Source organism: Cydia pomonella, chromosome 5 (genome assembly GCF_033807575.1).
Source record: "Cydia pomonella isolate Wapato2018A chromosome 5, ilCydPomo1, whole genome shotgun sequence".
Classification (NCBI taxonomy): domain Eukaryota; kingdom Metazoa; phylum Arthropoda; class Insecta; order Lepidoptera; family Tortricidae; genus Cydia; species Cydia pomonella.
This window is the reverse complement of record NC_084707.1, coordinates 11,695,920-11,721,739: the sequence shown is the minus strand read 5'-3', so window position 1 is coordinate 11,721,739 and position 25,820 is coordinate 11,695,920. Positions and strand designations below refer to the sequence as shown.

General features: G+C 37.0%; 1 protein-coding gene across 1 annotated transcript; it reads right to left on the bottom strand.

Annotated features, from left to right (window-relative positions):
- Positions 1 to 300: 300 nt before the first annotated feature.
- LOC133517705 (serine/threonine-protein phosphatase 1 regulatory subunit 10-like) lies at positions 301 to 25,252 on the bottom strand. Its single transcript, XM_061851075.1, has 5 exons — positions 24,829 to 25,252; positions 18,569 to 18,666; positions 18,215 to 18,489; positions 16,171 to 17,298; positions 301 to 1,995 (listed from the first exon to the last, which is right to left on the bottom strand). Exons 1-5 carry the CDS (start codon positions 24,829 to 24,831, stop codon positions 512 to 514), a joined length of 2,988 nt encoding a protein of 995 aa, XP_061707059.1. The 5' UTR covers positions 24,832 to 25,252; the 3' UTR covers positions 301 to 511.
- Between the last annotated feature and the right edge of the window lie 568 nt (positions 25,253 to 25,820).

Sequence of the window (25,820 nt, the reverse complement as noted above, 5' to 3'; positions counted from 1 at the left end):
ACTATATAGGTACCATGTGAAACTTAGCCCTTCCACAAGCAATCCTGTGATTTCGAAAGTAAATTAAGATGTAAAACTAACAAGGAAGGGTACCCAACTGTCCGACTCCGATTTGATTCATTTTGATATATGTTATAGAGTAGTCTAAAATAACGGACACGTATTTTTTTTTAGCTGCCCAAACTCAAACTGTTAGGAGAAAATGCCCTTCCTTGTAAGTCGCACTTGAGTTTAAAACCATCCTGATTTATGATAGTTTTCTCGTTCAGGTTAGGAAGAAAAAAATAGTATTTACAAATATAAATTCAATTTGCAACTTTTATTTGCTACGTTTTATATAAACACTATCCTATTTTATGTACAAATTTACAATTAAAATATAATTACCAGTCTTTACAAATCAATTAACTTATCTTTATTTTACTCGACAATATATTCTTCCAATAATTTATCGAGTTCAAAATAGATTTTTAAGCTAATTATAATTACACAACAGTAGCATTACTTAAGTTTAATATGGACAATTAACACCAGGATGTAAAAACGAGCAGTTGTCGCCTTGTCTACATGATCCTTTTCTTTGAAAATATATACAAACAGGCCTTTTGCTTCCACGAGAATGTCCACCCCTGCCTCTTTGAGGGCCGTCCCAGTTGCCTGAGTTTTTGCCACGCCAGTGACCGCTGGAACCACGGCCTCTCATAGAGCCACGGAAATTTCCTGGGCCAGAAAATCCATCAGCGCCAGGAGGTCCCTGTGGACCAGACATGTTGAAGTCGGGAGGAAACATATTTGGCTGCATATTGAACCCATCTGGAACCATTCCAGGAGGGAACATGCCATTCGGGCCGCCTACGAACATTTCTGGAGTCATCATCATGTTTTCAGGAGTCATGATTAAACCTGGCGGCATATTTGCTGGAGGCATCGCCCCTGGCGCGAGCGCTCCCGGTGGTATTCCAGGGGGCATACCATTTGGCATCATTTGAGGAGGCACACCGTTTTGCCAATCGCCAGGCCCCATTCCAGGAGGTCCTTGAAATCCAGGCGCACCTGGAAAGGGTGCAGGTGGAAAGCCGTTCGGGAACTGTGTCATATTACTCGGGAACATTGCTGGCATATTAATATTGCTACTCGATACTGGTGGAGCATTGCCTTTAGGTTCAGGCCATGGCATGTTTCTGAAGTCGCTGGTAGTATCTTGATTACCAGTAACATCTTCTAACGGAATAGTAGTTGGTTCCGAGTATGTATGCGTTTCGGTGTCAGGTTCTAATGGAGAATCAGGTATCATCGATTTATGGAAATAAAGGGGTTGTAATGTCCCTTTCTGCCGAATAGCTTGTATGTCTTTTTCTTTACTATTTTTCCCGTGGTCAACATGCACTTGTCCTTTCGCATCAATAGGAATTAGTGGTTTCCAGCTTGTTTTCTCTTCCATAACATCTTCACTACTAAGATTCCTTCCCTTTTGGAATGCCTCTCTTTCATGTATCCTTTCCAGATATTTCATATCTGTGAAGGTCTTAGTAACATTAACCCTTTCGGTTTCATCCAGCTCAAAGTATTGAATCTCTTCTAGTTCGGCTTCTGGTTTCCACCTTATGCTTTTCTTGGGACCTTTCTTCTTGTGATAACATAAAACACCCTTTAAACCATTCACCGTCAAAGTGTGCGGCTCCGAGGTGTCCATGGATTCCTCAGCTTCTTTATCCGACGAGTCTTTGTTGTCATTGCTATCGGTGACCTTATCGCCTGGTTTATCTTTATCCTCTTCCGTATCCAAAGTATCTTGATAAAACCTAGGCGGCACTGATTTGCTTTCGCTTGTTGGACTGGTAATGGAATTTGGAGTATGTGGTGGGGAGCCATCAGTCGGCGCATTTCCATCCTTAGAACCGCTGGTACGTCGTTTTCTCTTCTTTGGCTCCTTTTTGTTCGTAGCTGATGCATTAAGGGCATCCATAAACATGTCGCTCTCCAATAACAGCATAGCTGTAACATAAAAAAACATATTTTAATAAAATGTTCCGTATTACGAACGTCTATCGACGTGGTACAAGTCGACTCTTGACAGTTCCGAAATGGAAAAATTAAGAACGCAGAAATTTGAATACCTAAGCAATAAAGTATCATGTCCTTTATTAAATAGCTTAAGCGTAAACCTACTTAAGTCAACAATGTATAACATATGGGTCCATAATTGAACATAATACATGCAATTTACTCATTGCAAAACATACCTATGCCTATACCAAGAATACATTTGCAAGTTATTATTGAGGGAAAGGAAGGAGTAGCGGCACATTAATTTAAGTATTTATCTAATACCAGCTTAATAAAAGTATGACGCAGGTAGAAAGTACAAAAAATAAGTTTGACCTAGTTTTCACACGATAGCCATAGTCTTAGATTTCAAGCTAAAATATAAGAAATACTGTTTCTAGTTTTGTTTTTTACTCTTATCAATATTATTTCGAGCCGAGCGTTATCCATTTTTTTTCACCTAATTATTTGCAGTCTCTGCAGCTATAAAAGACCAAATAATAAAATAGATTTTTACCTACGTCGTACCAATTTTTTTTTTTACATCGGCATGTCTGGCTTTTAATATCCGTATACACCATCTACAATACGTAGGTTGGTACGTAGTATTATCAGTGACGTATATCTATGTCAGTAGGTACTTGTTAGCGCATCTTGCAGTGATAAACATAACTTTATGACTGACTTTTTCGCGCGGTCGGGCCAGCATGTCTAAATCTCCATCAGACGTACAATTGTATTACATATTTGTATGCATGGGTGCTAAACTAATAGTTTAGCTGAGCGAACGAGACAAGTCCTATTCTTATGTCCTCTTAGGGGTCATCCATTAATTACATCACATATTTAGGGGGTGGGAATGTTGTGACAAGGGCGGAGGGGGGGGGGGGGAGTCACAAACTTTGTGACGTAACTAACTTCATTAGTATGCAACCGTATTTTATTTTATTCCCTGTACATTTAAATAACGAGTTTTAGGAACGATAATCGTAATATAGCTATGCGTTTATTTTTTCCTAATCGGTTTTGTTTTATAATTACTAATATTTCTTTTGTCAAAAATATTTTGATAAAATATTAATAGTACCCAATTCGATTCTGATTCGAAAATGTGACGTCACACCAGGGGGGTTTCCTAAATGTGACCAAGTGTGACAAGGAGAGGGGGAGGGGTCAAAAAACCTAGAAATTTGTGTGACGTAATTAATGGATGACCCCTTAATATGTAACAAAGAAGTGTTGCAATATGTTTGGCCACTTTGGCTGTCTCGTTTCTGTTTACATCGCTCGGTGCCCTCAGTGGTCGAGCAATATTAAATTTATTCTATTAAGTAGTCGCTGTAGAACTCTTCCTATGTACCTAGGTGTTCTACGCAAACAAAAACTACTCTCAAGAACAATGTTAACAGGTCACTTCGTGTATGGAAATGTTTGGTGACCAGTTTTCATTGCTCTTACGTGTATCTTGTTACAGTAGGTAAACGATCTCTCTTGACCATTTTATATCTAGATATACTACGTGCACAAACAAAGTTGCATAGCCGCATGGTTCATGTGTTTCTATAGCAATAATGCTAAGAAATTAAAGCCTAGAAACAAAGGTCATTTTGAATAGAAACATAATAAGCTAGGCAAATTAAACCAAACTTATTGGTTGTCTTTCCTTTTTAACCAGGGTGTTTTTTCAGTTACCTGCAATAATTTACGAGTGAATATATGGGTCATTCTGAGCAACTTTTACCATGGGACCAACCCCGAAGTCGCGAAAATAAATTGGCTGTTTCATACATTTTGGCTGGTCTGATGTTGAAGTGCCCTAGCAGGGCGTTATAGACTGACATTATTTATTACTTAACACGTTTTAGATTTTATGTAAGTTCATGACTTTACAACGAAATAAATGAAATGTTTTATTTTTATTTTATGGGAGTCAATTTTTTTTCGCGGTTTCGGTATTGATCCCATAGTAAAACTTGCTCAGTATTACCTATATGTTCGTCCGTTAATTATTGCAGATTACTAAAAAACATCCTGTATTACGAACGAACATTTTTAATATGACATGCAGTTAACCAATTCGCGGTTGGCAAAGTGATCAGCGGTCGAGTCATTGGCAGACAAGGAAAACTTTGACCTTAGATGACGCAAAAGTAGTTCAGTATTACGAAAAACTACAAGAGGAGTTCTAGGCTGTAGTAATCAGGTTCAGAATAGGGACTCGGCATACTTTAAGCGTAGCTTTCTAACTGATATGCAGACTATGCAGAAGCCTAACCACTATAACAGAGGTGGACTCTCGACTCCGATCTTAGAAACGTAGGTACCGATCGGTGGGGTCAAGTTATTAGTCTAGCTAGTCTGACGAATTCCCAATCGCAAAAAGATTTAGTGAGTAGATACCTAGGCAGCTCATCTCATGGTCATAATATATGCTCGCTCTGCAATGACCATATCTCTATAATATGATGCTTTTTATATATTCAAATATTTATACTCATGCTATACATATATAAAAAATAACTAGTCTATCTGGTAGCTTTTCATCGCTAAACTAGGTACTGCACCGATTTTGAAGAAATTTGCGATGTAAGTTTTACCACGTATATTTATTTAGCCCGGTGCATTTATACTCTGGAACACCCAGTTAATCAGTAGAAAAAGACGTGAAATTCAAATTTTCTATGGGAACTCAACTTGTCGTGCCTACATTTTATAAAGGGCCTGGCCGGACTGCCATGTTAAAATCGCCCCTTGCTGAATATGAAATATTACATACCTACATATAATTTAATTTTTTGATAAGTACTTTGTTGATCCAAACAAATATTTTTGAAAAAAGAAAAGTTATATAATCATTAAATTGCGTATAATATTATTATCAAAATATATATATATATATATATAGGTGTCGCTAACTCGCAAGTAGTAATAAAAACAATAAAAAAAACTTGAATAGTATTTTTTTGAATTTGGACGGCCAGTTAGGTTCCTTTTCGGCTAATTCTCGAAATTATTATGTACAGTCAGCGTCAAATACTTTGTAGCAACCAAAGTAGCCAAATAGTTCGGTACACCATATATTTAGTATAGTGTACCGAACTATTTGGCCACTTTGACTGCTACAAAGTATTTGACGCTGACTGTACGTACCATATCCGATACCGGTAATTTGACCGATCTATAATCGGAAAGGTACCTACGCTGGTGTATCTACAATAAAGTAATTAAATATTAAATAAATACATTTAAAAAATCTGAATCACAGAGTAAAAACACTTTTAACTTTTTAAAATCGTTCAAGCCTTTGGGATTGCACGCTGAAGGGTGTAGGTATGCAACAAAAATATATTACCTACAGCATAGTCGGGCCGTGCTCATACTGACTGAGAATTTTCCGTATTTACCCGTCCATCACAATAAGCGGTCTTCAACGGAGGTAGACTTTTTGCGATAACTTAAACGGCTTAACTGATCATGTTTGCTATAGCTTTCGTTGAAAGTATAATTTATTTTATTAAACTAATTTTTTTTCAGAGCGAGTCCCATAATTATGAACTTTATCAAAAAATGGTTTTAGGCGAACCCTAATCCTTTTGAGTGACCTATCCATCGACACACCATAGGGTTGAAAAGAAAAAAAAACATCCTCACTTTAGTGTAGGGGAGGACTCAGCTTAGAGCCCTATAAATTGGTTTTTCTTCTATTTTTACTTTTACCACTTTCGAAACCCTAAAAATAATAGTAAATAGGAGTAAAAATCCCGTTCACCATACAGATCGGTGTGAAGTTAAGAAAACAAAAATCTGTCTGTTAGCTGATTTGGCAGCAGTTTAGAGATGAAGCTAGATAACAATATCTAAATATGTAAGTACATTACACATGATAAGTCAGGGTGCCCTCGAATAACATTAACGATATATTCCCGTGGGTATAAGAGTAAAAATTTAGTAACATAAATGAGTAAAAACCTTAGTTCACAAGATTCTCTAACTAAATTAACAAGGAAAAACTCTCCGATCAGATGTCGATAATACCCTTTCGCTGTCAGTTGTTATTTAGTACCGAAAACCGACCACTGTTTACAAAATGCGGATGAGCAAAACTGAATTATTATGTTCCAGCAAATTACTAAATTAAATATAAGAATAAGGATATTCGACCTATGTTGATATAATTTTTTTTTACGTAATAAGTGTCATCAGAAATACACGGTTTTGTTCGCGCCCACCCTGTAATACAGGGTAATGCAATGTGAGTCGGTCTAAGTAAGCATGTTAATCAAACTAATCTTTAAGCAAAATAGATAGATAGACTTTTACTCTGATGCCGCGGGCTGATAGGGCAGAGCCGAGAGAATTTGTATCAAGATAGGAGAGTACGTACAGTCAGCATCAAAAGTAGCGGATGAAACAACGCGCGATAAGTATCTGATATTCCGGGTAACTTTTCCAAATATAGATAAATTACTAAAATTCGCGTTCAATAGTATATATTTTACAGTCTTAGTTGTTCTATATTAAAGACATCACTTTTTGTTAAGCTGTTACAGAATGGTAGTTACTTATGAAACGTTATTTGATCCGCTACTTTTGATGCTGACTGTACAAGACTACTGGGCTGAGATATTCATAGGTAACATTACTCAGTAGGTATAATAAAAGTGTCTATTGTATGTCTACATCTACTTATGAACTACTGCATATTATTGTTTATTAAAATTATTTAAAAAGTTAAATCACCCATTTCTACTATGTAGGTCGGTTTAGTTAGATTCGGTAAGCAACTCTGCAAATTAACATCACATCCCATGAGCTATGAAAAAAAATACAGAAAACCATTTGATTTTCTCGATTATTTTTAAAACGAAAAAATTGGTTTAAAATAACATGAAAAAGTAAGGCGGTATGAAAATAGCAAAAAGGGTACGTTTCTCCTCTTATATAGGAATTACCTACTCAGTCTCTTAAGACCCGGCCATAAAATTGAAGTCCGTAATTTGCCAGTGAAATTTGATCCCACGACATGAGTAATAAAGTTGATTTAGTTTTGTTTGAAAATTATACGTAACAAAAACAACGCTGTTCATAGGATAGAATAGTCTGTGCAAGTTCCACGAGCACGTCGAAAGTCAATTCGAACTTAGAAATTGGTGTCAATTAGATCTAATTTTTAGGGTTCCGTACCCAAAGGGTCAAACGGGACCCTATTACTGAGACACCGCTGTCCGTCTGTCACCAGGCTGTATCTCATGAACCGTAATAGTTAGCCAGTTGAGCCCGCATACAAAAAACTGATTTTTAGATAATGGTACGGAACCCTTCTTGCGCGAGTCTGACTCGCACTTGATCGGTTTTTAGGGTTCCGTAGCCAAATGGCAAAAAACGGAACCCTTATGGATTGGTCATGTCACAGCCACTTTTTATTTATTATTATGGTTTTAATTAAAATATACGATACTACAATACTGTGACAGCATGTATCGTTGTAAAAACTTGTGGATCCCTAATCAATTAAGCACATTTTTGTTTCACAATTTGCGGTTCCTGTTCAGATAATAGAATACAGACCACAGACGGTGTTATAAATTATAATAATAATTAGTTTGTTTAACCCTTAAAAATTCATGGTGTTGGAAGCAGCCTACATAACCAAAAAGTAATTGTTTTGAAAACTAGAAAAATATTTATTTTGTTAAGTGATTCTAAATGGCAAGGCCGTCTTTATACACGCGGGGGCCTTGGGCACTCAGGAATAGGGGACCCTAGAGCACTCAAAAACGGGGGCCGTGAGGTTGGAGGCCCCGGGCACGTGCCCAGAGTGCCCAGTGGGAAAGAGGGGCCTGCTAAAAGGAAGACTAATATATTTTTAAGTCTATTACTCAGTTGATGGCAAAACTATATTTTTTTAACTAAGTACTTATTTTTTGATTACAATGTTGTAACACATATCATAATGATTTTACATGTAGTAAATTTAATAAACTTTTCAGTTTGTAAGTTGACAATATTTGATCATGTTGGATCTAGCCTACACTATGCATTCCCAACAACTTTACAATAGTAGCGTATTTAGCAAGTTTAGAGATGTATGGAGCAGTATGCACTTTTCTCAGGCGATGCCGCTTGGGTCAACCAAAGTTGATTCAGCCCGGTACCTTTGAGATACCTAGTGCCGTGGCTACCCCCTCAAAAACAGGGGGGAAAGGGTCGGCTCCACGGGTTAATCTGTGTGCTATATTTCTGCCAGCTTTTAGCAACTAGGGCAAATGATGTCATTTTCGTATAATAGAGGAACAAGAAATACCACTACCACGCACGACCTCTTCACTCCCGGGCTAGATCATTTTTGTTTGACCCACGGAACAATTGTGCCAACCGGCATCGGCTGTTATTTGTAAGTAGGTTATTTTATATTAATTAGATAACTAAAGGAAGGCAATTTATATTTTCTAATATATAAATTAACCAACAAAACCATGCGTCTCTCTACTTGTGTTGTGTCCTTACTCTAGGGATGTTTAATGTAATGTAATGTTTGTACACGTATAATGGAGCCGTGAACCGCGTACAGTACGATGAATTTTATCGACAAATCACAATACCTATATTTTTTCTCAACCACTTTAAAAATGCACCCCTTTAAAGTTTTTATGCTGCCTCACACAACTGCACTTGGTTAATGTACAATCAGCGTCAAATACTTTGTAGCAACCAAAGTAGCCAAATAGTTCGGTACACCCTATATTTAGTATGGTGTAACTATTTGGCCACTTTGACTGCTACAAAGTATTTGACGCTGACTGTACAATTGGCTACTTGACTGTTTTTTGTAAATAATGTCAAACGATCTTGATTTTCCTGAGGATCAAATGTCTACATAGGACTCATGGCATTTAAGCAACACAAAGATCAGAAATGAGAGTTAAAGTCCGACGCTCGCACTCGAAGATTGAAACGCCTCTAACAAAATGATAAGGTGATGTGACGTCACATCTCAAAGACTGTCCTAAATGTATGGAAGATCAAGGAAATTGCCATTTTGACCCTGAAATATTGCGTTTATGTGTATAGTTGTCATACAATTTATTTTTCAATAAAATGTAAGGAATCGAATGGTACCATTCTCTTTTCTATTTTTGAAAGAAAAAAAAAATTTTTTTTTCTGAGATGATGATTTTGATGAGATTTCGGAGCCTTGTATTTTTTTATAATCTCAATATAATTTTTTAAATTCCACTTTTTTATAATAGATGGCTCGTTTTATTTCACATGGATCCTTCGGAAAGTACAGGTACTGATAGGTGAATGAAATATATCTCCGCACATAAGTATACCACATGATCGTCCATACAAAAAAAGAAAACATTTTTCCCCTTCTAAATATTTTCCATCCTATATTATTTTTAGTATGTTATTGACACAATGTTTTCTAGCTAAATTTAAAGATTTTTTTTGAATAGCGAAACATAAACCTAGAATATATTATGCTGAAGCGATCAACATCAAAATCAATGTGATTTGTTCAGAATTAGTGTAAAACGTTTTCTCCCGAAATGGAATTTCTTAGAAAAAGCACCGTTATTTCGCTAGGATCGCAAAGCTATTCTTCCCTCTTAATTATATTTACGTGTACTATAAGCATAATATTTGCGAAAATGTTTTAATTCAGTACCCCTAGTGTAATTTTATTCGTTAGCGCAACGTGACGTATGCGTTTAGTCTCATTTTGTATGGGAATTTAGAAACAGCGCGCCAAGCGGGACGTTTTGGAAACTCAAAATCCCATACAAATGACTCAAATGAGACTAAACACAAACGCGTACGTCACGTTTCGCTGTCGAATAAATTTACACTAGGGGTACAGTACAGACCTACAAACATTTTAGATTTTAAATAATGTCATAGGCACTATAAGGGCCATCTGGTTTTGCGGGCAATGCATGGTGAAGGCTGTATCCGTCATTTGATTATTAGAACTAATTTCAGCGAAAAAATAAATGGTTTAGTTTTTTCTCGTGTTTATTACGCCATTAAGTATCCACATTTTTTTAGGCAAGGAAAAAAATCATGCATAAGGGTTAAGCCTGTTTAGAGCGATGATCATGTACACTTAAGTAGGTAAGTAAACATCTCACATACAGTCCAGCTGCAAGTGCATTTAAATCTTATAATTATTGTCACCATCCTTAATTATCATTGCTAATAGGAAGTTGGATTTGAAATAGTTTTGGCTGCGTAGGTATATTATTTACAACTGACTGTGCTTTTTAGGGTTCCGTAGTCAACTAGGAAGACTAAGTTTTGCTATGTCCGACTGTCTGTCTGTCCGTCCGTGGCTTTGCTCCGTGATCATTAACGCTAGGAAGCCGCAATTTGGCATGGATACATAAATCAATCATATAGCTACAGTGATAAAGTAAAAATTAGAAACAAAACTTTTTAAGGGTATTTTCCCTACAAATTTAGATTCAACCCTAAGGTGTGGGGTGTCGTTGGGTAGGTTTTAAAAAACTAATAGGGGCCAAAAATATGAAAAAAAAAATCGTCAAAATAGAGACTAATAAGACCTTTAATAAAAGCAGTAGCGAACATTACCAGTTAAGCAGTTTTCGTAGTCTACTCCTTTTTGCTTGTTATGCACAATTTGTACATGATATTTGTATAAGTATCATGTACAATTAGCACCCGTTCAGTCTAATTCTAATAGACGGGTAACTATAGAACCCTATACTCAGCTAAGCAATTTTTATTTTTCTAATGTAGAATTTAGATTAAAAAATGATTAGATAAACCACTTATGTATATTTCATGTTAGGGAATGAAATCAGATAGTTTGGCTCTCGTTACCAATGGGTATCACGATGACAAGTCATGCCGATATCCACATTGGTTGCGGATCCGCATGTTGCTCCGGTCTGCGTGCGGGACATCGCTATGCACGTAGCGCTATCTCACTCACACTACGAAGCGGCGTGCGGATTCGCATCAGTGTGAGAATCTCGTTAATTTAATCCAATTCGAAAAATAGGTTTGAGTTTTTGTAGTTAAGTGTAGGAAAATGGACTGTTTAAGCTCTCCTTCAAATAACTCAATGAGAAAGAGGGCCCTACCGCGAAAATATAAATTTCGCGGATCGGAAGCCGAATTTTTTTACTGTATTCGTGTGCTATCATAAAATCAATAGAGAACAGCGTCGCTCTAATTTGAATTGATCAGTTCGAATTAGAGCGACGCGAATAGAGATCTTGAGATAGGTATCGGAAAAGAGTGGCCACTTAACATCTCAGCCACAACTTTGCGCGGTGATCGAGTGGTCAGTGTAGACACCGCGATCAGGACTATAGGAAATCGTTAAAGGAGTAAGGTAAACTACCCAGTGACAGGCACCGTAAAGTACGTCGACACCATTTTTAGGGTTCCGTAGTCAACTAGGAATCCTTATAGTTTCGCCATGTCCGTCTGTCTGTCCGAGGCTTTGCTCCGTGGTCGTTAGTGCTAGAAAGCTGAAATTTGGCATGGATATATAAATCAATAAAGCCGACAAAGTCGTACAATAAAATCTAAAAATTTAATTTTTTTAGGGTACCTCCCCTACACGTAAAGTGGGGGTGAAATTTTTTTTTCGCTTCAACCCTAGTGTGGGGTATCGTTAGAAAGGTCTTTCAAAACTAATAGGGGTAAAGTGAATATATTCGGAGATAATCGCTCCGAAAAAAAAAAAAAATGAGTCCCCCCCCCTCTAACTTTTGAAATAAGTCCAAAAAATATGAAAAAAATCGTGGAAGTAGAGCTTAAGAAAGACATTAAATGAAAACTATAGCGGACATGATCAGTTTAGCTGTTTTTGAGTTATCGCAAAAAGTTTTCCCTTCATAGTAAAAAGGCTCACTTTAATTAGGTACTGATTATGCAAATTTGCCTATTTGTTTAACTCTGGTGAAAGGTACCTTTTCATCCCTTGGTTAACAATTTACTATACTTAAGCTCCAGTTTAGCTTATTGTGACGGAAGAGTAACTACGGAACCCTACACTGAGCGTGGCCCGACATGCTCTTGGCCGGTTTTTATTATAGAATGTCACTGCTCCCTAATAGGTTGAAGTTACCAATCAATGGTGGGGTGCAGCTAATAGGATAGTTTACTTTACCTGCTGCCCAACAATTAATGCTATAGTGGGGTTTGCAATGCTGATAAAAATAGAGATGTCACTACCCGTACATTTTCTGTTGTATCATCAAGAACATTACGCAATTATATTACGAATGGCGCGGAATAGTGAGTGCGAAAAGCCTACTTTGAAAAATCGTTTGTCAGCAGAGACAATGACTGACCATGTAAGAGTATATCCAGGGATCGATTATCCATGTTACTGATATTTATTGTCCGTTAATCCCACATTTAGCGTAGAACTGTTAATCTTACTACTACTACTACTACACTACTATTTACTATATTAAGAAATGTTATGTATGGATTCACAGTAGCCCACTTATAATTTATATTTATCTACACTTTAATCTAGTTACTGTTCTCAGAGATACTTTAAGTGCCTACCAACAGGAGCAGCCAAAATGCGATAAGCTTTACAATATTTTGGAATTATTATTATTTTTAAATATATATCTCATTAATATTTTTATTATTAACAAGCTTTATATATACCCACATGTTTATTAATTTTAAACTGACAATCTAAAAAAATATATTTTATTTTGCAGGTAACAGTTAAATCCAGGTAGCGATATATAATTTAGTACCCATCAAGCTTATCTGACGATGGAACTGTGTGCACGAGTAGTTTAGGTTTATTAATTTATTTAATTATAATCAATTGGGCTCTGGGCCATGAAACATTTAAAATCATCATCATTCAGTCTAAAACAAGAAAGTGTACACATCAAAATTATTTGCTTCAGACTCGTTGAATTCAGTGAATGGCCAAGCAGGATAAGTAACCACCGCTACCACCAGTTTGACAGTGACCTATTCGCTAGCGTGTGCGTGACTTACTTTCTATGCGTCTCGCTCGTTTTCGTATATTAGAGCGAGCGAGATGTATAGAAAGTAAGCTACGAAAACGTTAGCGTAACGAATGAGTCAGTTTGACACTGCTAAGGCAGTCGTGGCAAGGCTACTGCTCACACGGCGAGTGTATGGTATGGCAGACTTACGCCTTCATCATTTCAACTTTTCAAGTACGTTTGCACCAGTGATATTTAGCATGTGCATGATTTTTGGATAGGTATAGTTATGGCTGTTGCGAGGTCAATGCCACAATGCCCCAATTTACTTATATATGCCGTGCCGACTGTGCCCACTTTATGACTTTTAATGTTCATTGGTATATGGTCAGGGGCTGTCTATTTATTTATACGGTTCAACTAGAAATAATTATAAAACGTGTATATTTGATATGAACTCATAATCTAATGTAGGCTGTAGAATCCTATTTTATACAACGTGTATTTTTAATGCAACTGCAAAATGAAACGAGAAGAAGGTATTTAATGTTGTGAAACGATGTTGAGATTCTTTTAATTCTACCTTAATTAAAAGAGCATACTTGATTTTCGTTTTTTTCAAGCAACAATGTATTGCGTAGTTATCAATTGTGACTAGGGATGTCATGAATATTCGCTTTCGTATATACGAATCATTTTCAACATTCGCATTCGCATCAAATGACGCGTATGTTTTGCGAATGTGCGCAGCTCGTGCCCTGTCTCGTCAACTCGCGTATCAGCAATGCGCACAAACTGTTTTCAAGTAATGCATTTAAACAATTCTTTATTCGTATTCGCATCCTGGACATTCGAATTAGCATTCGCGAGTATGAAGAATGCGACATTCGTGACATCCCTGATTGTGACGTCGCGTCAGTGAGAGCATTTTGAATAAATACAAAGTAATGATGATACATTGCGTGCTGAATTATTTTGTTAGGAAAAGAGATCACTTTTTTTTTAATAATTGCGTAATGAAATACCACGCAATCTTTATCTTAATTTAAACGGCGCACTGACGCGGCGTCAAATCTGTCACCAAGTATACTAGAGTCAGACTAAGATAAGTCGGCAGCGATTTTGATAGCCCAGCCTGTACAAGTGTTAATCATAGAAGTTTGACGTTTAAAATAATACCTGCACTGTGTGGACTGTCAAAATCGCTGCCAACTTATATTGGGCTGACTTATGTTCGCAATACACAGCTGCTTCAAATACGAATTACACTGTGGTAGTTAACTCGGTCAATTTATTTTCTATTAGAAAATCTGTTCATAGCACTATAACCAACTCCCTAAAGTTTGCGATTTTATCAAAAGTACACGTCGTATACCTACGACATCAAAGCCTAAAAAACAATGTCCAACTATTTCTTATCACTTTTTTATACCGTTCATTGGATCTCCCAATTATGTTCTTTCTATTCATTTATTCTGCTAAAAGTACCAAATATGAAAGGGGATTATCTTATAGAATTAATTTACCTTGTACTTAACGACAAAGCGACGGATGCACCTTCTTGTGTATATACACCGTGGGTACCAGCAACGAGACAGATTAAACAACGCATTCCCGAACACTTAAACACAAAACGAAATTTACAAAAAAATACCGGCCCCACGGTGTATTCTTGAAAATTCATGATAAGACTCATCCTATTTAGCTCTTGCAACCCTACTTCAATACAGTTGGATCTATTAAAATCAAATATCCTCAGTATAGGTACCGAATGTCTTCGACAAGCCATATATGTAACCTCGGAGGATCATTCTATAAAGGGCTTGATTGAACAAAACCATCACAATCTAAGACCGAGGACCTTGTACAGCAGAATATTTTAATTCAGGTCAAGCTACCTCAGGCGCGCATAGATTGTAAATGTTGATCCGGAGACTTCTTCGAGTAGAAAAAGAGGATTCTTCAGTCGCGTTGCAATCTCCTTACCTTATTTATAAATACAGCTACTCGCATGATGGACTGACTCAAATTTTACCTTGATATCAGAATAGCAAATTTTAATTATAATAACATAAAAACCGCAGACTACAGATTTGCGTGCTACCTACAATAAAATTCAGGGTTTAAGCTCACAGCTGGTAAATGTCTTAATTCGATGTGCATCATTAGTCTCTAGTTTGAGAGATCGCGGTATTAAGTATGACAAATTATTATCTTTCAAAACCCGTCATATATTGGTTTTCTTAAGAGTTGAAGTCCATGCTTAATCATTAAATGACTGACAAATAAATAAATTGATCTTTCATACTGTCATCGTAGACATATTTTGAAAATATAATAGTAATATAATAATTTTGGCATGGCATTCAGAGTTTAATCACTATTTATTTGTTTCTGTTGCTGTCACAAATTTGAGACTGCGGCAACTCCGGAATGGAATTTTATTTTAAGCACCATTTATTACGATTTTTGGCATCTTAATATAGTAGTATAGATAGTTGTGTATGACGTAGAACTCGGTGTGTTCACATGTGTATTGATTTGTAATAACACTAATCAAGTCTGTACACGGTCAACAATTCTTGTAAATATATAAGCGTTTGTACAAAAAAAAAAGAATTATGGACCGCGTAATTACGTCATGTTTAGATAAATCCGGAGTATTTTTTACATACAGCCAATATTTGTTACTCAAAACGATGTTTTTAAATGCCAGTCGCATATTATCTAATGTACACTATGTCAAAACTTTCGTAAGTAGTAGCTTTATTCCTTTTCGTATGGACCTTGGTTGTCTGACAGCAGTAGATTCCAGCCGTAGAGACCAGTTGTTCTCAACAGCACTGCAGCGAGTCTTGCACGGAACCAATGAAGGCGCGTGCCGGGCTAGCGTATGCACCTCACGCTTGTCTTTGAACAAATCAGGTCAATATTCAACGAAAGAATAGTATTAATTCACCGTTTATTTGTAATAAATACTTTACAGATAAAAATATCACTTTGGAACCCTTTATGTTATACATTATTGACTTACCACTGTCGAAATATCTAATTAAATATTTAATAACACTCGAAGGCACTTGGCTTTGGCCCGGAGCGAAACCTGCAAAAATAAAACAAATGAATAATGTACCAATACAGTTAATAGTAGAATGATACTTACGTTTAGGTTTAGGTGGTATCAATTTTATAGCGCCAGGCTTTTCAACAGGTTCGATAGTTTTTGGCTTTTTCTCTGGTGGGGTTTCGTTATGTACTGGAGATGGTCTTTTAGGTATCGATACTGTGGGTGGTAACGCAGGGGGAGGAGGCTTTTTATTCAAAAGTGAAGCTCGACTAGGCGGAGGTTTAACTTCTTCTTCAAGGCCATGCTTTCTAAATTTAGAATGAAACGTTTTTACAGTCTTAGGCTTAGGTTCATCTGGTTTTCTAACTTCTATCGATATTGAAGGTTTTTCTTTTTTAACATCACTCAATTTCGGTATTTTGCCTAATTTATGAATAGATGGAGGTCCTGGTTTTTCATCAGACTTTTCATTCGTTTTTTCGGAGCTTTCCTTCTTCTTTTCACTTTTATCATCTTTAGTTTTCTCCTTACTCTTGCTTTTCTCAGACGATGACTTGCTGCTACGATCTTCTTTAGATTTGCTACTGGAAGAGCTGGATTTTTCACTAGAGGATCTGCGCCCGCTATCGCTTTTGGACTTAGAACTATGAGAAGAATGTTTACTTTTATCTTTAGACCTATCCTTACTGCTATGGTGACTAGGACTATCTGATTTACTACTTCTACGTTTGTCACTAGAAGATACAGATTTACTCGAATGTTTTGAGGAACTAGATTTTGAACTATCATGCGATTTCTCTTTTTCTTTAGATTTGCTTTTATGTTTATCTTTAGTTTTCTCCTTATCCGAGGATTTTTCTATAACTTTATTATCTGCGTCATCTAATTGGGATAATATTTGCTTTCCATCTTTTAATGTAATCTTCAAAACAGGCAAAGTTTCCTTTTCTTTATCTGACACTTCTTTATTATCATCAAGTCCATTAGTTTCTATCTTCTCAGTAGATACATCTTGCTTAACGTATTCAGACTTTATTTCTAATTCATCTTGATCTGCTTTGTCAAAGTCGGGAACGTCGCTTTTTATAGCTAAGTCCGTATTGATTTCTTTCTGTGCATCTAATATTATTTGGGGGATCTCTGAAGATAGCACAGGAATAACAGGTTCACCTTTTACGGTTTTAAGCCATTGCTCCACTAGTTTTGAAGCAAGTGCTCGAATAGCTACAACAAGAAATATTATATTAATAAAATATACGAGCATGTCGTGTGAAACTGGAAATATACAGGTATACCAGTTTTAGAAATTACTAGGTGCTTCTAAATTTACTGGAAATGGAAAACTAATAAATCGTGATAGGGTTGTTAAGGTACAAGTTGGAACCCGGCGACGTGAGGCGACTGCAGACGACACGTCGCCGCGTAGTGACTGGTGTCTTATGCATTTCTATGAAATACCATTCGAACTCAGCGACACGAAGCCAGCAACACAAATCCAGCTACATAACGTCGGGCTCGGCGACGAGATCAGTAGTGCCGCTGAAGTCACGAAAAACTCGGAACCAACTACACACGGCGCTGCGGTATGCAGTCGGGTTCGAAACTAACACAACGACTTGACGCGGAGCGGCGAGAAATGCTGCAGTTGCCTACGGGCGCTACACGTCACCGGGTTCCAATTTGTACATTTAGCGCATCCACAAAAAGAAAAATATTTTTTTAAGTCCGTTAATATCAAGGGTGCATTCCCGAGCTTAAATTCAGTTACTTAATTACTCAAAGACCGGTATTCTAATTGACTAAAATTTTGAGATAACCAATAATTTATTTTTATCTGATAAAGCCCCTACGAGCGTGTACACTTGGCTGGGCCTGTTTACATATTGATTATTAATTACTAGTGTTTAGTATGAGTTTATACATTTGCTACTAAACGCTAGTGCTATCTCGGATGATTGCTGTTCGGAATTATATTGAAATGTCATAGTTTTTAAATGTTTGGTTGAATTGAATATAATTCCCGTGTTACAATAACAGTATATGTGCCACTTAATTTCCTTATATGTACTTAACCATACCCAGAAGTTAACGGAATTTAAAAAAACCACGGTGTATATAAATATAAAAACATTTCACTTACCAAATTGATTGCCCTCCTTGGACAATTCTTTGACGAGTTTAGGGCAATTATTTGTTTTTAAATGTTCTATGTCAACAGGACATAATAGCAAAAGCTCCAATAGTTCTCGAACTAAAGGCCAATTTTTAGCGACTATGCTTTCTGTTAGCCACATGTGAACAAGTCGCCAGCCTCCTGATCCCATAAATAAACCCAATAAATCAGTTTCTGTACATTTTAATATTTGAATATATATGCACTTAGATACCAATTTTTTTGAAAATTTTGTCATAAGGCTGAAAAAAAGAAATAAATGTATTAGATAGCTAATCATGAAAATGCCATAAAAGATACGTAAACGAAATGAAGACTTACTTGGCAAGCCTCTGAACTTCATCTCTGCTTTTAATACCACCATCAGGAGACAGGAGTACACTGAGGCAATTTAATAATTGGATCGGGTCAATACGTGGCTGTAAAAAAAAACAAATATTATTATATTTCAAAATAGCTTCATAAGTAACGTAATGTCGTTAAAAACAAGAATTTCTACAAAGGTAGTAATAGCAGTCTAAGAGTGTCAAGTATGTATGTATATGATTAGTCAGATCCCATATGTCCAAGCCATATGTTGTTTAAGGTCTCACTTTATGCCTTTACCTAAGGTTCAATTGGCTCTTTTGGTATCAAAGACGGCCTAACGTATTGTAATTGTATTGTAATTATTTTTTTACAAACTTGCAAAGGAAAGTTGACATGACTAAATAGGCCCGGAAATACTACGTATCCGGTGCGATGAGTGAAGATGATATGTAAAGGAATTTCATACAGTCTTACACACCTAGGCCTGTAAATAAACCTTCCTTTGTTTTTAAACGTCAAATTGTGACAACATCTTGGCATTCAACCATCAAATAGTAGTAGATTCGTATTTGTTTTTAGCGGTGTAAACTTATGTATAAAAAATGTCATGTTATAAAAAAATATTTATTTAAATTTCAACTTTAATAGCTATCAATAGAGTTGAATATTATAACTGCCATAAATGGTTGCAAATGCGGTAAAGGGTTAAAATTAAGCTATAATATAATAAAATTAATTTATTGGTGCTTTAATTTTTTCATTGACAATTTAAATGTCATAAATATCATAATATACAAAAGAAAGTTGCCAAGGGCTCGAGTGATTTTATTTCGTATCAATGTCAAGTTTATAATCAATATAATACTGTGGCTACTCAAAAAACACAAAAAATATTAAACAACATCATTAAATTCGTTCGTTAGTTTTTCATTTTGCTTTTATTTTCTATTAATATTGAAAAATATCCACGAATTTGACCCAATTTAAATTATTTAGGGCAAATTTATAACTTTTATAAGGGAATGTGGTGCTTCTAAAACTTATCAAAACTCTTAAAAAAATTGGACCATTTTTTGCACGTTTTGCAAGATAATAATTTAAAGGAATTCGGGGCTTCGTAAAGTCATACGCAATAATATCTTACACAGTAAAGCGTGTGAAAATATCTGATACAATCTTATTTATAGACCCATAAAAGCATATCATAAATATTTGTGCACTTTGTTGTTGAAGATATTATTGCAAGTGACTGTACCTGTCCAAAAGTATCGTTAAAACGTTTATTGTATTTTGATCAAATCCTTTATTTTATGATGAAATAGATACGATATAGGTATTTCAGCAAAATATCTAATTGAAAAGGCATGTCAAAGAGTCTTTTTAAATTCACCCAGTAGGTCCATCTTCTTCTCACTGAGCGTAAGCGTGAGTGAGATGGATGTGCGTGCTCGGGACCGCGGATATCATGTTTTTGGATTTATTTTTTTTGTTTTACTAATAATAAAACCAATCGTTGAGTTCCCTCGAGCATTATAATGCCCATTTTTAGAAATAATGTTCATATTTTTAGTTGATGTGTAAAAAAATTTATAATTTTTTAAAGTGCATTTTAGACGTATTGTTCGTGTTTTTTTTTCTATCGACTGAAAGTAAAAACTCAGGATTTAAATCACTGAAGTCCCTAGAGAAAGGCCTCAAGATTGCTAATTAAATTTTTGGCAACCGTATTGTGATCTAAAAAAGCGCTACGAATTTCCAAAAACTCCATTTCTGAGGCTATACTGCACTTTAAACTTTATGTCATCCTTGCGCTACTAAAACAATCTTTGACACTTTTAATATATTCAATTAAACAATAGATGATTCACCTTACGCATTTGCCGACTGTTGATGTTGCATACCAAAAAAAATCTTAAATTTTCTTATATTTGAGGACTTTTCAAGTTTTTAGTTGCAACGAAAACTGGACCTTTTTACAAGCATTTAACTAAATTCATCTTGGAAGCTTAATTAGAATCATTTCCCGACATTCGATTGGGCTCTAATCTGATACATTTATGAAGATGGTAGACTAAATTTATGATCACGTAACATGATGACACTGAGCAGGATGCGTAGACAAAATGCCAATCGTTAACGCTCCGTAGTTAAGGCTTAGAGAACGAAACGCAACTGTCTCTGTCGCACTAATAGGGAAGAGTGATAGAGAGAGAACTATGCTACGCTACGGAGCGTGAACGAGTGGCATCTTGTCTACGCACCCAGATCTGAAGACCAGAGGTGTGTCTATAGGGACTATTCTTCGTTTTTTTTGCATTAGAAAAGGGTAAACAATCTCGATATGTCGTTTCATTGATAAATAGCACTTTTTGTTACATTTTTGTTGTTCAAGTGAATAAATTTTATTCTATTCTATAAAATAGAATAGAATAATTTATATTCGTAAACACAAACACGTTAAATTACATGATATAACAGAAACAAAGAAAGTATAAAGTGCCAGCGTTACATAGACAGTTACTCATGAAACCAAAAGAATGTAAATGATGATATATGCTACGTAATTGTTACATTAGCAGCAACTTATTTTCTAAAACGGTTTCAATATAGACACGTCAAAATCGATTACATCTTTTTTCTAATGCTATAAAAACGAAGAATAGCGTTACGAATTGTCTAGATGATTAATAAATGACAATAGATAACGTGTATACTTATTAAATGTAATTAATTATTTATTATAATATTTTTTTATGGATTACCATAATATCCTGTTAATTGACACCTCACCAACCTAATCAGTAAGACATTAACATAAGGTTCACTGATGGGCCATCAGGCCCATCTTTATTTTACAGAGTCATCTCTCGATTCCAGTCCAGTAGACATTACAACAAATGGCATGCAATTTTAGATAATTGATGGCTAAAAAACGCTTCACACACCTTACTTTATTGACGACAGGGACGCAGCTGTATATTAAATTTTCTGTCGACAAGTTACTGAATTAAGGTGTGTGAAGTGTTTAAGCTAAAGTAAAGAATTCAATTGATCGACCAAATGCCGCAAAGTATTGCAAATTGCTTGTGACTATTGGAAGTGGAGTGAAAAACTTTTTTCGGGCGCTCTCGGCTCCGTTCCGGTCAGCGTTGCTACGAGCAATTATTAGGGTTGCCAAAACTTGACGTTCCTTTGCGTGCACAACCACAGATAATGACTTGAAATTTGACAACCCTAAATAGCCGAAAGGGATAGTGCCATACATTAGAAAGGGACATGATTCGTCCCTGAATCACTGTCAAACTTCGAATTTGTAGGAAGTTTCTATTACTATTATTAACTTTATTCTGTGTTATTAGCCGGGTCCACAAAGAGTAAGCATACGCGCGAGGCAATTTCCTCACGCACAATACGGCCAGTGTGAGCGAGGAAAACGCGCACGCCGCCTCGGCCGAGGCATGTCTACACTGACCGTATAGTGCGTGAGGAAATTGCTTCGCGCGTATGCTCGCTCTGTGTGGACCCGGCTATTGGTGACCTTTGGAGAGGCCACCATGCTTGCAAACTTTGACCTACCAATTGAAGATAGACAAAACCAAGAACGGGGGAGTTAAAAATTATTGCTTCGCGGAAATAAACCTCCCTTTTAAAATTGCTTGTTTAAATATTTTACCAATGTTGCAATTTCATTAATAATAAAGATTTGACCCTATGAACGCCAAAGACATCAACTGACGCGCGAGGCTACAGCCTAATATCAACCTTCGTGCAGTCCAACAAGGTTCACGATGTCGCGCCGCACAGGATAGGCGTGGCGTTCAAAGGGTTAACAAAAAACAAGCGGAAGCTATATACAATTTATATATCCCCTATACCAAAGACACATTGATTGAGTAAGTCGCAGAACCCAAGTAGCGGCGTGCCACCGCTCCGTCGCGCGGCGCGAAGTTTTGTATTGCGGTGTGGGTCAGGGCCTCCGCTGGCTGACGCGGATTATCCGGAACGGACGCCCCGTCTAATAAGAAATTGTATGAACCGCGCTAACTGGCGCGGGCGCGTTCGACGGATTTGGCCTGGGAGCAGAGGGCCTACCGCGAACCACGTTCGACGTGTTGCTTCTCTGTCACGCTTACGTACAAATTTACAAGTGCGACAGAGAGGCAACACGTCGAACGTGGTTCGCTCGCGGTAGGCCCTCAGGACCCGCGAGCGTGCGCACGTGGCGGACGTCCGCGTCAGCTAGCGGAGGCCCTAAACTGCCTCGACCGGGCTCACGGCGGCGGCGCCCCGCCGCCGCGCGGTGACGCGGCGTCGTGGGCGCAGACTAGGCGGTTTACCTACTTCGTCATAGAATAGTCACACCGCGCCGCCGCTACGTGGGTTCTGGGCCAAAGATGCGACAATTTCGTGCTTCGAGTTTGACAGCTAAACGAGATAGCGCTGAACAGCTCCAGACATTTTGCGGTAGTAAACTCTGATTGTCAAAAGTTGATGTACGTTTTTTTTGGACCCGGGTACGTCCTTAAACTACGTCCAAAAGAGAGGTATGGGCATTGTGAATGTCATCTCGCTTTGTGTGGTAGGGTACAGCCAGTGGATGTCATTCTAGATCTAGAGCAGAGCCCAACTGGGGAAGTACCTCCACCTTACAGAAAACAGCAGCCAAATAACACTAGACCCTACTCATAGTGTTGTGTTCCTGCCGGTGAGTAAGGTTGCCAGAGCTCAACTAGGGGGGGCGGGTTTAGGGTCGGCAACGCGCATGTAACTCCTCTGGAGTTGCAGGCGTACATAGGCTACGGAGACTGCTTACCATCAGGCGGGCCGTATGCTTGTTTGCCACCGACGTAGTATAAAAAAAAAAAAACGTTAAAAACGTACCCCATAGTTTGACATCCAAAACATATGGCCCAGAACAGCGCCATCTGTTTTGGATGGCAAAATATGGGGTACGTTTTTTTCTCAGACTTTACCTCTCTATTATAATCAATTCTCTTTGCCTATACGTTGTCTGCACGCCAAGGCCAAGTGCAACGTCAAGCATGCCGTGGCCATACATTGTCGACGCAGATTTGTATTGCTACCTAAATGTGTATTTTTGGCCACAATAACATTAATACAATACCAACGCACCTTTAATTAGTAAAAAGTCAGAATTATGATTTAATGCACTGACTATTTGTGTTTCTAATCTTTTAAGAGTTAAGTTAAAATTGCTGTCAAACCAAAATAAATTAGCAATATTTAAGTTATAATAAAAACATTAAGAATGTTAAACGGTAACAGAACTGTCCCGTAAAACCCGTGTTAAATAAATAAATCTAGATAAAACGTCATGCAATTGGTACCAGCTCGATGCGACGTCGCCGCACATAAAATGGGAATTAGAACCTTAGGTAAATGCAAATAAGCCCCAACATATGATACCGTTGTCGGTGTCTTGGTCCGAAACCGTTTGCCCAACTACGTTCAATTTATACACAAATATTTTTCCTGCAACACACATACATGGTTGTTGTTTTTGGGCAAATAGGAATTGATGCGACACTCGTTTGCGAAAGGAAAGAGATGAATCACCACAGAATAAGTAATAGGCATCACGAAAGTGAGAATTTTCGGTTTTTTGTTTTTGGACATTCATTTTCATCAGGTGCCAACGCAACTGCCAGTTATCACTGCTAAATGACAAACGATTCTGATGAAATTTAATTTATTTACCTATACGAATTCAGCTCCTGCAGCTGAGGGGAAATAATACAGACCTAATCCTAAGCGGGAGAAGGCGCGGACACAAATAGTTTTAAATAACTAATACCTACTACATGTGGGATACGGTTATACTATTGACCGAGCCCAAGTAAAAAAATACACTTCAGATAGCAATCAAATAATAATAAAATGCCCTAGATTGCAACATGATATCAGTTTCTGCGTAGTATTGAGTATATAACATTGCTTTGTGAAAGCCACGTTGTATTAATTTAACGAAGAATCATATCCGTGTCATTACGTCAATAGCGATGAGTCATCTTAAATAGTTTTAAGTCCGTGGGTGCCATGGTGGGTTCTAAATATACCGAGGTAATTGCTTTAATTAGTGAAATAGACTTTCTAAAATCCCCACATTTGTTACAACTTCAACGAGTCCAAAGTCCAAATAAAACGAGGTCGTCAAGAACATGCATGCAATCAATTTTGAAGTTGGACTACAGCTATAATACAGATTTTATGGGTTAAATTTTACCTAATAATGTAATATAAATGTAACTTACCATGATGAATCTGACAAAAGTTTACTTCAGTTTATTTTTATACAGCTTCACGAATGCGCCACGCCCTGTTGTGCCGAGGCAACATGGCGGCTCATCATTTCGTAAGTCAGTGAAACGACTGGTTTTCTATCTTATGCACAAGAATAAACCACAATTTGAGAGTCCATACAGTTCCTTATTAGTTAGTTTATATCACTATTGAGTTTATGTTCCTTTTAAAGGCTCCACCGAATTCTTTAGGTAGTATTACTATTACCTAATCCTACTACGTAGTTATAAATCTAGGTACGAATTTTCCTTATAAACTAGATTACTGCATCAAATAACAGTATTATATTATGAATAGATCAAAATATATCAGATACACGCAAAATATACAAGATCAGTGAGTAAAAATATTATCTAGGTCGAGCTAGCCAGTGACGCCGTTCAGTCCGTTCGGTTGCACGGCTGGCGAACGAGAACGAATCGATCGAACGATTCAAGAGTCGTTTCCTCCCCCTCCCCGCACTTATATCGGATGAGTGAGTGAATGATTACACATCTTTTAAGTTGGCCAAACTGATTATTAAGGAATCTATACATGTAACAATTTGGCCTCGATTAGACCAAGCAAACAGTTGTGATTTTGAAAGCACAGACTGAGCAAGTGTTATTTTAAACGTCATAATTTCACATACAATAAAATTCGCACAGTCTCCGCTATCAACATCTTACTTAGCTTGGTCTGACTATATAATAAACCGTGAACGACTAAAATATTTTTGTAACAGCTTGGGCATAATATTTGTATTGAGATGACACCTGAGCAGAATATAATGAATCTAACAAGAACCCGAAAAAAGTAGTCTACACCTACAGAGCTTGTTACACTTTCCTAAATGTAGTAACTGACAAGAGGGACACCGCAATACGTGAGAAACGATAGGATATATCATCTCTCAATTGTCAGTTCTTAAATTCAGCATTTATCCGGTTTCCATATGAATGAC

Excerpts from the sequence above, each read along its gene's own strand:
- LOC133517705 (XM_061851075.1), bottom strand. Across the intron at positions 17,299-18,214 it reads CAAGGAGGGCAATCAATTTG|CTATTCGAGCACTTGCTTCA; the intron begins GTAAGTGAAATG and ends TTCTTGTTGTAG. Across the intron at positions 1,996-16,170 it reads GATACCACCTAAACCTAAAC|CTATGCTGTTATTGGAGAGC; the intron begins GTAAGTATCATT and ends TTTATGTTACAG.